Consider the following 15413-nt stretch of genomic DNA (forward strand, 5'->3'; position numbering starts at 1 on the left):
CTTTGACAGTGAATTTCAGGTGGCAGGTCTATTTTGAGGAAAGAGTCCCCCAATGCTCTTTCACCACTTAACACAGTATGATGGATGACTAAATGATATTTCAGATTTTTCTGGCATGCTGCTTAATTTGCTTATCAATTTTATTGCATATACATGTACATATAACATATACTATGCACATATTATATATACATTTTCATGGAAACTAACTACAAATATCAATGTTAGTTCTGATAGTCTATATCAATTACTGCAAAAATAGATCAAATAATAAAAATGATGACTAACAATCTTTTGAGAACCAAGGCACAGCTGCTTGAAGCACAAATTTGTGCTAACTCAGCTAGTGCTATCCTTATACATTTACACACAGACATGTGTGTGTGTGTGTGTGTGTGTGTGTGTGTGTGTGTGTGTGTCCACACAGAGAGTATTTAATCATTTGGACCATATATGTGATGACTAACAAATCTTATATCTTAATCTTGCTGTTATATAATAAAATATTTCTTAGAATAAATTGCATTTTGGATACAGCAAATAACATTGCAGGGCTAGTGATATCGCTGACCTGGATAATGCACCTGCTTTGCCAGGCTTAAGCCTGCCCTTCACAGCAGTGGACACAGAGTTTCTGCTGTTGTATCTTTCCTTATTCCTCTGCCTCTTTCTGTCTCTCTACCTGAAAATGTGTGCTCAGATGGTAAAGTCCCAGAACTGACCAAAGAGAAAAGAAGAAAACAGTGTTGCTATCAATAGTTTAACTATAATCATGTGTGATGTATATTTATATTATATGTATTTTTTTACCAAACCAGTCTTTTTTGTAAAATTTTATTTATTATTGACAAGATCATAAGATATTTATCATTTTTTTACATTTTTCACTAAAATTCTAGACAGAGAATTTTGAAAGAGAGAAAAACATTTTTATCTTCTTTTTTAAAGGATGAATTTATTCATTGGGTTGGGGGAGAGGAGGGAGAGAGAGAGAGAGAAAGAGAGAGAGAGGAGGAGAACCAAAGCATCACTCTTCTCAAACTACTGATTAAACTCAAGTTCCACACTTGAAATTCAACCTTATCCTCTGTGCCATCTCTGTATGGAGGAAGGCTCTATACTTGAAAAAAAAAAAAAAAAAAGAGGTACTAGTCTGTATTTTTCAGTAGTCAAGATCATTGCTATAGAATTTGAAAGCAACACCAAGTGTAATAAATGGGCACCAGATCAAATTGATGGGGTTTACAGGGAACAATATTTATATACTTTCCCCATATTTGGGAGCTACTCTCTTCCCCAGTTACAGCTTTCCAGCCCCTTTTCCAGCCATAACATATTCTCCCCAGATAATAACTTGGGTCCACCTACATATCAGATGTCAGGCTCAGGCAAAAACTAGTAAAGTCATGGGTCCTTTGTAATATAACTTGCTGGGCTAGCGTTGCAGGAGAGAGAAGAGTCCTGCAGCTCCTGGTGGAGTGGGAATGCAAATCTTTATTCATGCAGATGTTCTAGAGTCAGGTGTGAGCACAGTGGGTTTAGGCCATGTGGAGCTAGCAAAATGGCTGCCCCCCACTATGCACTCCAGCCCTTCTACAAGTCAGGACACGGAAGAGAAAAAAGAGATAGAGCGGAAACAGGAGTGACTTTTACAGGAGAATTCCACAAATGTCAAATTGGGACAGAATTGGCTAGGAAAGGGGGTGAAGAAAATAAGGCACTCTGGGAAGGTAGAAAGCATCCATAGCAATGGTTGCTATAGTTTTTCAGCTCATGGGAATAGGCGATACCCTGAGGGGGTAATGTGGTGGCAGAGGAGTCGTTTTTAAAAGAAGGCAGAAGATTGATATGTAAATAATAATACTCAAATGGAAATATGGTGATTTGTGGGTCCTACCCAACTCAACCACATCTGTAAAATATCCCAACACCAACGAAAATAGACATATTAGCTATTTCCAAAATGGAGACCCCAAATCTTCCTCTGCAATACTCTTGCTTTAGGCTCATAATTAATCAACAATTTGTTTGGCTTTATATGTTAACTCTTCTTTCAGCCACCAGGTTCCAGACATTACCATGATGCCAAATGGACTTCCCTGGGCAGATGAGCATACCAATGTGTCCTGTAGCCCCAGTTCCCCAGAGTCCCACCCCATTAGGAAAAGAGAGACAGGTTAGGTATATGGATCGACCTGTCAATGCCCACATTCAGAGGTGAAACAATTACAGAAGTCTGCACCCCAGAGGGTTAAAGAATAGAAAATCTATTAGGGGAGGGGATGGGATATGAGGCTCTGATGGTGGGAACTGTGTAGAGTTGTATCCCTCTTCTTTTTTTCTTCCAGGTTTAATTGCTAGGGCTCAGTGTCTGCACCATGAATCCACTGCTCCTGAAGGCTATTTTATTTTTTTATTATTTTTTAAATATTTATTTATTTATTCCCTTTTGTTGCCCTTATTTTTTATTGTTGTAGTTATGATTGATGTTGTTGTTGGATAGGACAGAGAGAAATGGAGAGAGGAGGAGAAGACAGAGAGGGAGAGAGAAAGATAGACACCTGCAGACCTGCTTCACCACCTGTGGAGCAACTCCCCTGCAGGTGGGGAGACGGGGGCTCAAACCAGGATCCTTACACGGTCCTTGCGCTTTGCACCACCAGTGCTTAACCCACTGCTGCTACTGCCGGACTCCCCCAAGGCAATTTTATTTTTTCCCCTTTTGTTGCCCTTGTTGTTTTATTGTTGTTGTTATTGATGTTGTTGTTGGATAGGACAGAGAGAAATCGAGAATGGAGGGGAAGACAAAGAAGGGTAGAGGGGCAGCTCTGCTTCACTGCTTATGAACCAACTCCCCCACAGGTGGGGATCTGGGGCCTCAAACCAGGATCCTTACGCTGGGCTGGTCCTTGAACTTTGCACTTAGCCTGATGAGCTACTGCCTAACCCCTGAGTTGTACCCCTCTTATCCTATGGTCTTGCCAGTATTTCTTTTTGTTTTTTTTTAAATTTTTTTAATTAATTTTATTTTTGAGAGAGATGAAGAGAGGAGAGAGAGAGAAACACCAGAGCACTGCTCAGCTCAGGCTTATGGTGGTGTGGGGGATTGAACCTGGGATTTAGGAGCCTCAGGCATGAGAGTCTGTTTGCATAACCATTATGCTGTCTCCCCCGCCCCAGTATTTCTATTTTATAAAAAAAAATTAAAAAATACAGAAGACCATTGGACACCAGATCAATTTGATGGGATTTACAGTTGACAATATTTAGATACTTTCCCCACATTTTGGAGCTACTCTCTTCTGTTATCTAGCTTTCTAGCCCTTCTTCCATCTATGATATCATCTCTCCAGATAATACCTTGGGTTAACCTGCATGTCAGCTCTCAGGCTCAGGCAAAAACTAGTAAAGTCATGAGCTCCTTGGAACATACCTAAAATAGACTTACTACCTTTTTCCAAAATGGAGACCTCAAATCTCATCTGCAATATTTTTTCCTATAGGTTCCTGGTTATTAAATAATTTGTTCTACTTTATATCTTCATGATTTTTCAGTCAACCAGTTCCAGATGCCAACTGGACTTCCCTGAACAGATGACCCCACCATGTGTCCTTGAGTCTCCCCCCCATACCCCCACACACAGAGCCCCATCCCATTAGAGAAAAAGAGAGATGAATTGGAGTATGGATCAACCTGATAACATCCATATTCAGTGCAGAAACAACTACAGAAGCCAGACCTTCCACCTTCTGCACCTCATAATGACCCTGGGTCCATATTCCCAGAGAGATAAAGAACAGAAAAACTTTCAAGAGAGGGTGTGGAATATGGAGCTCTGATGGTGGGAACTGTGTGGGACTGTACTCCTCTTATCCTATAGTCTTGTCAATATGTCCATTTTATAAATAAAAAGAAAGAAAAAATACAGAAGACTGAGGGTAAGCACAGTGTACTAGGATCATGTAGCTACAACATGCTGGGAAGATCAGCAACTTCCAAGCAAACAGAGTTTAACTGATGTGTCCTCATGTGACCAATTCAGCTTTTGTGGAGTGAAGCAAGCTCCTTAAGAGAAGAAGATCAGTCAGGGAGTTCTGGACTTAATTATTGGTGGTCTGCATAAAGTTCTAAAGTTCCAAGTCCCTTCAGTAATTTTGTCATGCCTGTTAAAATAGGATAACTTCATAAATATAAGATAGAATTCTAGTCAATAGATTAGTCATTTACAAAATAAAAATGTATGAACAAGACTCATAACTATTCATGGAAGCATGTTTCTTTCTTTCTTTTAGAATTTACTTATTTTATGACCAAAATAATAAGAAGGGTGAAGGAGAGAGATCAAGGCACCACTTTGACATATGCAATTATGGTGACTGAGCCTGGGAACTCATGCATGAAAGTCTTGTTCTGTAAAGCGGAGCTATCTCCACAGCCACAGGTAACAAATTTTCTATAGTAAAACTAATTCTACAAATTCTTATAAAAATTAAGATAAATTATAATATAGTAATACTGTAGAATACTTTGCAGCTATTAAAATGCACAAGGAGTACACATTTTCACCATTGTTGAATAATGCTAAGCAAATGATATCCTAAATAATTTATGTGGTGTATGTGAGTTGCATTCCCTCTCATATCAGGTACTTGACAGGGCTGCCCACTATCACAATTACCATTCAACACACTGTTAGTAGTTCTTGCCATAGCAATCAGGCAGGACCAAGGAAATAAGTGGGATACATATTGGAAGAGAAGAAGTCAAACTCTCCCTATTTGCAGATATGTTATTACACATAGAAGAACCTAAAGAGTTTAGCAGGAAGCTCTTGGAAATTACCAAGCAATATAATAATGTGTCAGACTACAAAATTAGCATACAAAAGTCAGCGGTAAGCCTCTATACAAACACTAAGTTAGAAGAAGAAATCCAGAAATCTATCCCTTTTACTATAGCAACAAATAAAGCAGTAAAATATCTAGGAATAAACTTAACAAAATAAATGAAAAACTTATATAATGAAAATTATGAGTCACTCAAGGAGATAGAAAAGGACACAAAGAAGTGGAAAGATATTACGTGTTCATATGTTGGAAGAATTAATATCATCATTAAAATGAATATGCTACCCAGACCCATGTACAAATCTAATGCAATCCTCATCAAGGGTCTAACCAATTTTTTTAAGGAGAGTAGAGCAAAAGCTACAAGTGTTTAACTGGAACCAGAAAAGACCTAGAATCACTAAAACAATCTTGAGTAGAAAGAATAGGACTGGAGGCATCACACTCCCAGATCTCAAATTGTATTATAGGGTCATTGTAATCAAAACTGCTTGGTACTGGAAAAGACACTCTGACCAGTAGAATAACATGTTTAATCGGATCTCATACATCAACCCAAACAAATTAACCTATATGGTAATATTTATATTTAATAAATGTTATACTAATTGAAGAGGCTTATATACACAAGGACACCGTCAAGTCAACAGCTCTTTAGGTAAATTGATTTAATATACTTAAAAGAGAATTCTAAGTGGTGGTACAAGGTAAGAGGGAGAATGAATTTTATTTAAATATCTCTGAAATATTTAATTATTTTACTATTAGTATTATAACTTGTAATAAAAGGCATCCAAATTATTGAGAAATTTGAGAAAAGGGAGTTAGTAAATGTAGACTGTTAACTTTGCCATTCAAAACTGACAGTTGTAAAGAAAAGATAAGAAACCCCTGCAGGGCAGACATAAGAGTGAGTACTCCATCTACTAGTTTAGATCTGAGTAAGAGCTACTGTTGGGTGAGTAATGTCTCCCCTTTAGTGATAAAACATTGATTTAAAGTGAAACCCAAAGTCTCCCTGCATCTTAGGTGGAATTATCATATGTGGGCATGTTGCATGAGACCAAATCAAAGTGCTTTATTACTTTATCAATTTTATTGTGTAAATGAAAACTCTTTACTGTGATATTGTCCTTGAAGTCTATTTCTGACACAATTTTCAGTCATGCACACAATGGCATTTATAACCGAGAGATAGTTAGTGTACTTGTACATCTTGAAAGGGAATTGATGTAACAGAAGCCGGAGTTTACATCTTTTGTTTCCAATAAGCATCAATAAAAAGCACTTCATACATACATTTTATTTTCCAGAAACAAAAGATAGCAATTTGTTTATTTACTAGATATTTTCCCAGTAGATGATAGGAGGGTAATATCATTAAGTATAACCAAGATAAAGGGAAAACAACTTTAATGCTACCCTTAAGGCAATGTATCAACTTTTTTATTCTATCAATACTTTTTCAAGATAATAATATGATATCTTGGTTTTGAAAATAAACTTCTATTTATAAGTTATATTTCCCTAATTTGTATTATTCCTTTTTTTTTTCATTTTATGTACAACGTATTTGGTTACAGTACAAAATATTCTACCTTGAAAATAATCTGAAATCTACCATATTGTCTGTCTTTAATAGGATGATGCTACTTTAGCTCAAGGTGTACTTTAATTAAAACCTTACTCAGTAAGGAGCAGAGTATAGCTAGTAAGTGGAGGAAATGTTTGACTAATAGAAATAATAGAGACAAAGGAAATAGTCCTACCCATTCCTGTATTCACTCATGCAGCTGTCAATGTATGCAGGACCTTACAGGGTACCAAGCATACTTCTCTGAAACAATTGCTGGTTCCAACTGCATTGTTAGATATGTGTGGGAGTTCACAGACTGAGTATAAACACAGTTAACCCCTTCATAATTCTCTCTGCCTAGAGGTAAAGACATTTCCAAAATTTAATAAGCAGAGAGGTTAAATCATAAGCAGATTCATAGATAGCAAAGTTCAACCAGGAAATATTGTACAATGCTATTATTTTTTAATATGAGAGAAAAACTTAGTGTGTTCTGAGCCAAATCTCTCCATAGTGGGAGGTTAAGTCCAGAGAGACCCCTGAGCCCCAGTCCCACAGACATCCAAAATTTCTGTGACTTGTGACTAGAAACCTTTGTTTTTTCCCTGCCACTAAGAAGGAAGATAATATGGAGAGTAACTGAGGATGTCAGGACTTGGTTTCTTTAAGAGGTAAGAGAAAATGTGAACACCCAAAAGTTGTAATAATTATAGGTATGGCTTAGAAAGGAAATGGAAGCGGGGCCTTGGAAGTACATAACAGAGACAAGCCTGTGTGTGTGTGCGTGTGCGTGTGTGTGTGTGTGTGTGTGTGTGTGTTTCTACTTTCCTAAATAAATGCTTAAAATATTTGAATCATAATTCTGTTTTTAAATAGTCTTCATTTATTTGATAGTGACAGAGATAAATTGAAAGCGGAGGGAAGATAGAAAGGGAAAGAGAGAGACACCTGCAGTTCTACTTCACCACTCATGAAGCTTTCCCTCTGCAGGTGGAGACCAGGGGCTTGAGCTCAGGTCCTTGTGTACTGTAATGTGTGGGCTCAACCAGAGGAGCTACCACTGGCCCCAAAATCTAGTTTCTCTTATAGTTATTTCTCGAGTTTAGTATGACAAACCAGACATCCTGTGGGAAAGATTCCCTACCCCACCCTCCATCAACATTTCCTAAGCTCAGAATTCCAGGTCCACCTTAGGATACTAACAGTTATGAGGCAAGCTCATAAAGTGGAGATCTTAAGGAAAGTAAAGGAAGATTGAGAAATGAAAAAACAATAACAAAAAAATAAGACCTTAAAATTTTTGGATCTGTCTGGCTTCCTCTTCCTGAGAATGGAACAGGGAAACTTTGTGATGAAAAAGGTCCTAGAGTCCTCGAACTAACTTAGATAAGCAGGGACTAAGAAAAGTTGCAGGCAAAATGCATGCAGTGCTCACTACTTTTTCATGGCAGGAGAAAATCAATATGCAACAACAGCAAGAATACTGGGGACCAGGCAGTGACATGCCTGTTTATTAACAGGCAATTGCACATAGTATTATGCAAAAAAATGGTTAAACTTTAACAAATATTTCTTCTAAGACTGTAAAAGATGGGTAACAACTACATATGCACTTAAATAACCATTTCATTCTAGCATGGCCAAGGCTGGATCTACCAGCAGGCAGAGAGGTAAAAATATGATCAGTAGAGTCATTCACCCATTGTTCATTCATGGTTTCACTGCATTTATAAAACACCTTTTCTGTTGTGAAGTGGAATCAAGGGATATAAAGAATAATATAAAGTTTTACTAAAAGAATATCTTAAAATATCCTGTTCTTAAAAATAAAAAAGAATAAGCTTTCTTTCTTTCTTTTTTTTTTTTTTTTGATGTTCAGATAGTGGAATTTTAAACTTTATGGTTCTATTTCCCAATATAGTTCCATATCACTTCAGACAAGTGCACACTATGAACAAGCCATTAAAGAACAGAGTGACAAAGATTAAGTTTAATTATCTACACCCTTTCATAATAAATAAAATAGATTCCCTTTAATTCTGGCTGCTATTGGATAAGAAAACATCGATCTGAGCATGGCTCACTCAAAAAGAGCTGCTTTGGGGCACAAACATCTCAAACCAGCCTCCCTACTCTTTTTCTTTTGTCTTGAATATTTACTTACTTATAAGTATTTAATTACAGAAATAAACATGAGAATGAATATTGCTACATGAGCAGAGGAGCTGGAAGTTTATAATGCAGAAAATGTAGAGGCGACAGTTATTAAAAGGAGAGAGATACCTTTGATCTCTTGTCACCTTTATAGCCAACTCTCCTATACCTTGAATCCACTTAAGTGGTACAGGGGACTGAACTTGGGGCCTGAGAGCCTCAGGTGTGAAACTTCTTCTGCTTACCCACTATGCCTTCTTCTCAATACCCAGAAATATATATATATTTTTAAAAAGATAACAGGGCACTGAGGTCCCCTCAGAAGAGCAGTACAGGCTGGGTTAACTTATATGACAAAGCAGGTACACTATTCAGGTGAACTATCTTGCTGGCCCTGAATTCATTCTTTTTTTTTTCTTTTCTTTTTCTGACAATCTCCAACTTTCAAACTACCTCTGACCTGCCCCCACAATACACACTCATCTTCCTCACTTGCTAGGATCTCACTGAGATATATAATAGTCAGTTAGTTAGACATATTGATTTGTTAAAACAAAATAAAATATCACTTGTTACCAGGAATTTGCAGATGGATGAGGACACTAAACAGTTTAACTTAGCATAAAGAAATACGTCACTGGCCAATTTTGATCCCTTTATCATAAAAAAAAATATGTGTTTATACATGCTTGGTTTAGTTCTGGGCTCTCTGTCCTGTTCCATTGGTCCATATGTCCATTTTTGTTCCAATACTATATTGTTTTCACTACTATTGCTTTATTATATAAACTGGAGGCAGGAATTATGATGCCTCCATTTTTCTTCTTTTTCTCAGGAGAGCATTTGCCGTTTATGGATTTTTATAATTCCATAAAAAAATTTGGATAAGTTGTTCAATTTCCTTGAAATATATCATTGGAATTTTAATAGGGATTGCATTGCATCTATAGATTGCTTTTGGAAGGATTGCCATTTTCTTAATTTTTATTCTTCCATCCCATGAAAGGGCCAAAACTGCCCAATTCAGGGTGGGGGTAGGGAGTGGACACTTTCCAAGCTTTGGGTCCATGATTGCTCAACAATTTGTTTGGCTTCGTATGTCAACTCTCTTTTCAGTCACCAGGTTCCAGATGCCATCAGGATGCTGGCCAGGCTTCCCTGGATTGAAGACCCCACCAATGTGTCCTGGAGCTTAGCTTCCCCAGAGACACACCCTACTAGGGAAAGAGAGAGGCAGACTGGGAGTATAGACCAACCAGTCAACACCCATGTTCAGCGGGGAAGCAATTACAGAAGCCAGACCTTCTACCTTCTGCAACCCACAATGACCCTGGGTCCATGCTCCCAGAGGGATGGAAAATGGGAAAGCTATCAGGGGAGGGGGTGGGATATGGAGATTGGGTGGTGGGAATTGTATGGAGTTGTACCCCTCCTACCCTATGGTTTTGTTAATTATCCTTTCTTAAATAAAAAAAAAATGGTGTTGGGTGAATAGGACAAACACATGCAGAAAATTGAAACTAGACCACCACCTACCACCATGAAGCAAAATTAACTCAACATGGACCACAGATATGTATATCAGACTTGAAAATATAAAATACATAAAAGAATACATTTAAGGACCTTAACATTAAAGGCATATTTGGAGATTCCACCCCATGGGGAAGAGAAACACAAGCAAACAAACAAAAAAATGAATAAATGGGACTATACAAATTAAAAAGATTTTACACATCAAAAGAAAATTCCATAAGGATAAATAGGAAACCTAGAAGATGAGAAAATATATTTGCACACTAACTTCAGACAAGCAGTTAATATCCAACATCTATAAAGAACTCCTACAGCTCAACAAAAAGATAAAGAACAACCCAATTAAATCATGAGCAGAAGATATGAATAGATGGTTTTCTAAAGAAGAAATACACATGGCCCACAGACATATGTGGAAATGCTCCAATTCACTCATCACCAGAGAAATGCAAATTAAAATCATATAGAGGTTCCACCTCACACCTGTGAGAATGGGCTCCATCAATAAAACAAGAAAAGATCAGGGTTGTAGAGAATGTGGAGAGGGAGGAAATCTACTGCACTGCTGGTGGGAGTGCAAAATGGTGCAACCACTATGGAGAACAGTATGGAGAATCTTTCAACAAATACAAATGGAAATGCCATAGGACTCAACAATCACACTACTAGGCATATACACAAACAATGTAAAAACTCTGATTCAAAGGGATATTTACACCCCAACATTTATACTGGCTTTATTCACAATAGCAAAACCTGGAAACAACAAGAAAGCCCTTCAACAACAGACTAGATAAAAAAGTTAAAGGACATATATTCAACAAAGTATTATTCAGCAATAAACAAAGATGAGATTGTGTCCTCTGAGATAAAGTGGATGGGACTGGAGAAGATTATGCTTAGTGAAGCAAGAAAGGAGGTGAAGGACAACTAAAGGATGGTTTCACTCAGATACAAAACATAATTGAAAATACAAGTGTAAAAAAAAGATCAACCCATTTTCAAAACTGTAGGAGAACTATAGTGGTTATCTATTGGTATGGGGGTGGGGACATGCACCTTTGGTAATGGGGTTGGTGAAATAAATAAAATAAATTTAAAAGAGAAAAAAAGAAATACCATGCTACCATCATGTGATTTGAGAGGACCTGGATAGGACCACTTTAGCACCCTCATACTTTATAGTAGTTACTACTTTGATACAACATCAAAGACGTCTTTGGGTTCATTTGGAATCATAGCTATGCCCCCTTAGTCAAATGACCTAAAATAAGCTGTTTCTAATCTCAGGATTTCTTTCCCTTCTGTTGAAAGAAGATAATAATAAAACCAACCTCAAAGGTTATGAGATATACTATACACAAACAGTAAAGTATTTTAAGTATTAAAGTATTTTAAGTGACACTATTACCAGAATTTGTACTAAACAGCTATTTACTAGATGTTATACTAGACCAAGATTTTTTTCCTCCCTCCCTCTGTAAGTATGTCAGTTATCATCATCCACGAATAAATCGAAACCTCTACCCATGCCAAGGTAGACCCTAAACCCCATAGACTTCATCAGTCCTATTACTGCACAAGGGATACATTGAGGGATATAATATCAAAAATAGGCATGGCCTCTGCCTGGGTTATAAATCATATCTTATCTGTAGTATCCATGATGCTGTTAAAGAAGTCAGTGTAAGGTAATAGGACACTACAGGGGTGGAGAAGTCTCTTCTACCTCTAGTTAACTTCATATAATTGGATCTACAGGAGTTTTTTGAGTTAGGGGAAGGCATCCAGGTAATTTTCTTTGGACTCCAAGAATTCCAGTGGCAGCATGCTTATTGCATTGAATAGGCTGGGATAAGCGGATGCAATATCATTTGGTATGAATTGAGAGAAGCATGAAGGAAAGTGAGCTCTACCCTAGTGATTCCAGGACTAGGAGAAATATAGGCTCTACAGAGGTAGTGGGAGGTGCCTGCTGTTTTAAGGTTAAGAAGACAATAAATAGTTATTGCTATAGTAACATTATTTGACAATTGGGTTAACTTTGAAAAATCCCTTTGTTAGGATTTGCTTCAGACTCTGTCCAGAGAAGTCAGACATGGAATGCCAACAAATCAGCCTCATTACGTGGGTGATACCTTTCCTTTCATAGTATTCTCTAATACCATTGCAGGAGGTTCACTTCCTAACAAAGTCCCAAAACCTAGATATAGACCAGCTCCCGTGAGATAGAGCATATGTTCACATGTATCCATAAATTGGGCAAAATATACACCTGAAAGCAAAAGTACACAGTAGTCTCCAGTGAGTCAGTATAAAGTTCCTAATTAAATAGTATCTAATTAGACTTAGATATCCTCCTCACCTACTTCCTATTACAGTTCCCTCACTCACTGCAAAGCTAACCTTAGCAAAGCAAGGCTGCAAAAGTTGAATAAGGACAAGAGATTGGCATACTTTAATGATAACTCTTTAGTCACCATCAGGCCACCCCATCAGCTAGGGCCCTATTTGGGGAGTCCTAAGATTCCCAAACAGACATGATGGGTCTAGACCTCAAATAAATCCCTCTCTCCATTGTTACTGCTCATCTCTATCAGGAACAACAAAATAGACCCCTTAGTGGGTCCCCATAGGACCTTGCCCTCAACTTGGATCAACAACGGTAGAGAATGTTCCATCCTTTGAAGGGAGGCTGGATAACATACTTTATGCTACACTTGAGGAAGATGGGTCGATATTGGGGCAGCTTGGAATGTTCCTACTCATGACCACAGAATGTGAGCTCAGACAGATCTACAGGGATGCAGAGGTCACATAGGCGCCTAAGCTGAATATGGGCCCCAAACCAAATCAAATTGATGGGGTTTACAGTCAACAATATTAATACCCCTTCCCCATATTAGGGAGCTACTCTCTTCCATGATCTAGCATTCTGTTCTTTTTTCAGCCATGACATCATCACCCCAGACAATAACTTGAATCCACCTGCATATCAGATTTCAGGCTCAGGGAAAAAAAAAAAAAAGTACAGCCACAGGCCCTATGAAATATAACTAAAATATGCCTAATAGTTATCTACAAAATGGAGGATCCTTCATCTGCACTATTCCAGCCTTTAGGTTCATGATTGGTCAACAATTTGTTTGGCTTTATATGTTAATTCTCTTTTTAGCAGGTTCCAGATGCTAACATGACGCTGACCAGACTTCCCTGGAGCTCTGCTTCATCAGATCCCCACACTACTAGGGCAAGAGAGAGGCAGGCTGGGAGTATAGATAGACTTGTCAACACCCATGTTTAGTGGGGAAGCAATTACAGAAGTCAGACCTTCTACCTTCTGCATTCAACAATGACCTTGGGTTCATACTCCCAGAGGGTTAAAGAATAGGAAAGTTATCAGGGGAGGTAATGGGATATGGGTATCTGGTGGTGGGAATTGTGTAGAGTTGTACCCTCTTATCCTATGGTTTTATCAATGTTTCCTTTTTGTAAATAGATAGATAGATAAATTAATTAATTAATTAAATTCTAGTGGCAGAACCCAGTGGGGGCAAATCTTTTCACACTGAGCAGAGATTTTGACTCGGTCTTAAAACTGACTTAGAACAATCTCTACCTGTTAAGATATTCAAGCAGTGAAGACAAAACATTTCAAAGAAAATTTAACTGGACTGAAAATAGTTTTGATATGGGAATTCTTAATTATAAATACTGGCATTTAATGAAGCTAGCACAAATAAAAGCCTAAACCAAATAATTTATTAAATTCAGTAAAAAAAAAAAACTGTTCTAGAATGTTTTTGCATGTTTTTTTAATCAATACACCTAGGCTGGACAAATAGGTCAGTTAGCTTTCCCATTTTCCATGTGCACAAGCCTCTCAGGTTCAAGCCCGACCTTCCCAACCCACTGAAGTTAACTTTAGTGCTATAGTCTCTCACTTCCCCCTCTCTCATTCTCTCTCCCTTCCTTTATCTCCCTTTCTCCTTTCTCTGTCTTTCTCTCATTTTCCCCCTTCTCCTTCCTCTCTATTGAATATATCAGAAAACTATAGTTTTCTATAAGGACTAGTGAAAGACAGATATAATTAATATGATAAATTTGAGCTAACCTTCATTTTATAGGAACAAGTTGTCATAAGAGGGAGTCTGAACCACAAATATACATGGTATAGAACTCTATCTCTACAATCTTATAGCCTTGTGAGTCACTATTAAATCACAAATAAAATATTCAAAAATTAATGACAGATACGCCTGAATTCTTTTTCTGAATATGTCACATTTGAGACTTATGTGACCTTGGGAAACTCAGTTAACTTCTCTGTAACCTGTGTTTCCCAACCTTAAGAAGCAAAAATGAGAACATTATACAGAATTAATAGACTTGTGATAATCACATTGATACTCAATAAATATAAATTTCCCTTGTGGTGGTTACAGTAGTAAAATGACAGGCTGGTGATTAAGACAATCAATGAGAAAGGAGAGGATGCAGAGACAATTTACATCGTGACACCTTGCCATCATAGCACAGACTCTTCAAAGCCCATCCTGCACACACATTATGAAAACAATGACCACATTGCTTCCATATATTAGTTTCAAATGGAATGTTCAGAGTTTGGGAGATGCTCTCACAATGTATTTTACAAATTACACACATCAGTGCTGTTCCTAAGCAAAGCAGAACAGACAATTTTCCAAGCTGAAAGCAATCATCATGAATAGGGAGACCTGTTTCATTTTAATTGCCTGATTCATGCACTTATCTTTGAGGGGAAAGGCATGTATCAATGAATGGTCTTCCATCAGAACTGCAGAAAGAGCATGATTCCAATTACCATTCATCTTTGTCAGCATCACAGTTGCAAAAGTGTCGAATGTCCAGGCAGCTCTCATCCAGGCCACATTCACACTGCTGAACTCCAGGAGGGGCACCTCCCCAGTAAGGATGCCTTTCGTTAGACCGTCCAATCCACCAAGTAAATGGTGTTCCATCTAGAAGAAAAGATATTTCCCAGGTCAGAGTGGATCATATAAATATTTAATTTGTCAGCACATTCACCCTTTCATTCCTCCCGCCTTGCCTCCCTCTCTTCTTTCCTTTCTTCTTTTTTTTCTCTCTTCCTTCCTTTCTTCTTTCTTTTCTCCCTTCCATTCTTCTCCCTTCTGTCATCTTTATTTCCTATTCTTCTTTAAGCTTTCTTTCATTATCAATGTACTTGTGTATGTGTATGCATATGCATATTTATATAGACATATTCAGATATATCTTTACATATGCATATCTAGGC

At 37.6% G+C, this 15413-nt stretch overlaps 1 protein-coding gene across 2 annotated transcripts in view; it reads right to left on the bottom strand.

The window, feature by feature from the left end:
* Positions 1 to 15413, bottom strand: part of CNTNAP5 (contactin associated protein family member 5) — a 956089-nt gene that overhangs the window by 176877 nt on the left and 763799 nt on the right. For both annotated transcript variants that reach the window (XM_060177957.1, XM_060177958.1), the window contains exon 14: positions 14961 to 15117. In XM_060177957.1, the coding sequence (XP_060033940.1) occupies positions 14961 to 15117 (157 nt within the window). The remainder of the gene's footprint in view (positions 1 to 14960; positions 15118 to 15413) is intronic.

Source organism: Erinaceus europaeus, chromosome 18 (assembly GCF_950295315.1).
Source record: "Erinaceus europaeus chromosome 18, mEriEur2.1, whole genome shotgun sequence".
In the NCBI taxonomy this organism is placed as follows: Eukaryota; Metazoa; Chordata; class Mammalia; order Eulipotyphla; family Erinaceidae; genus Erinaceus; species Erinaceus europaeus.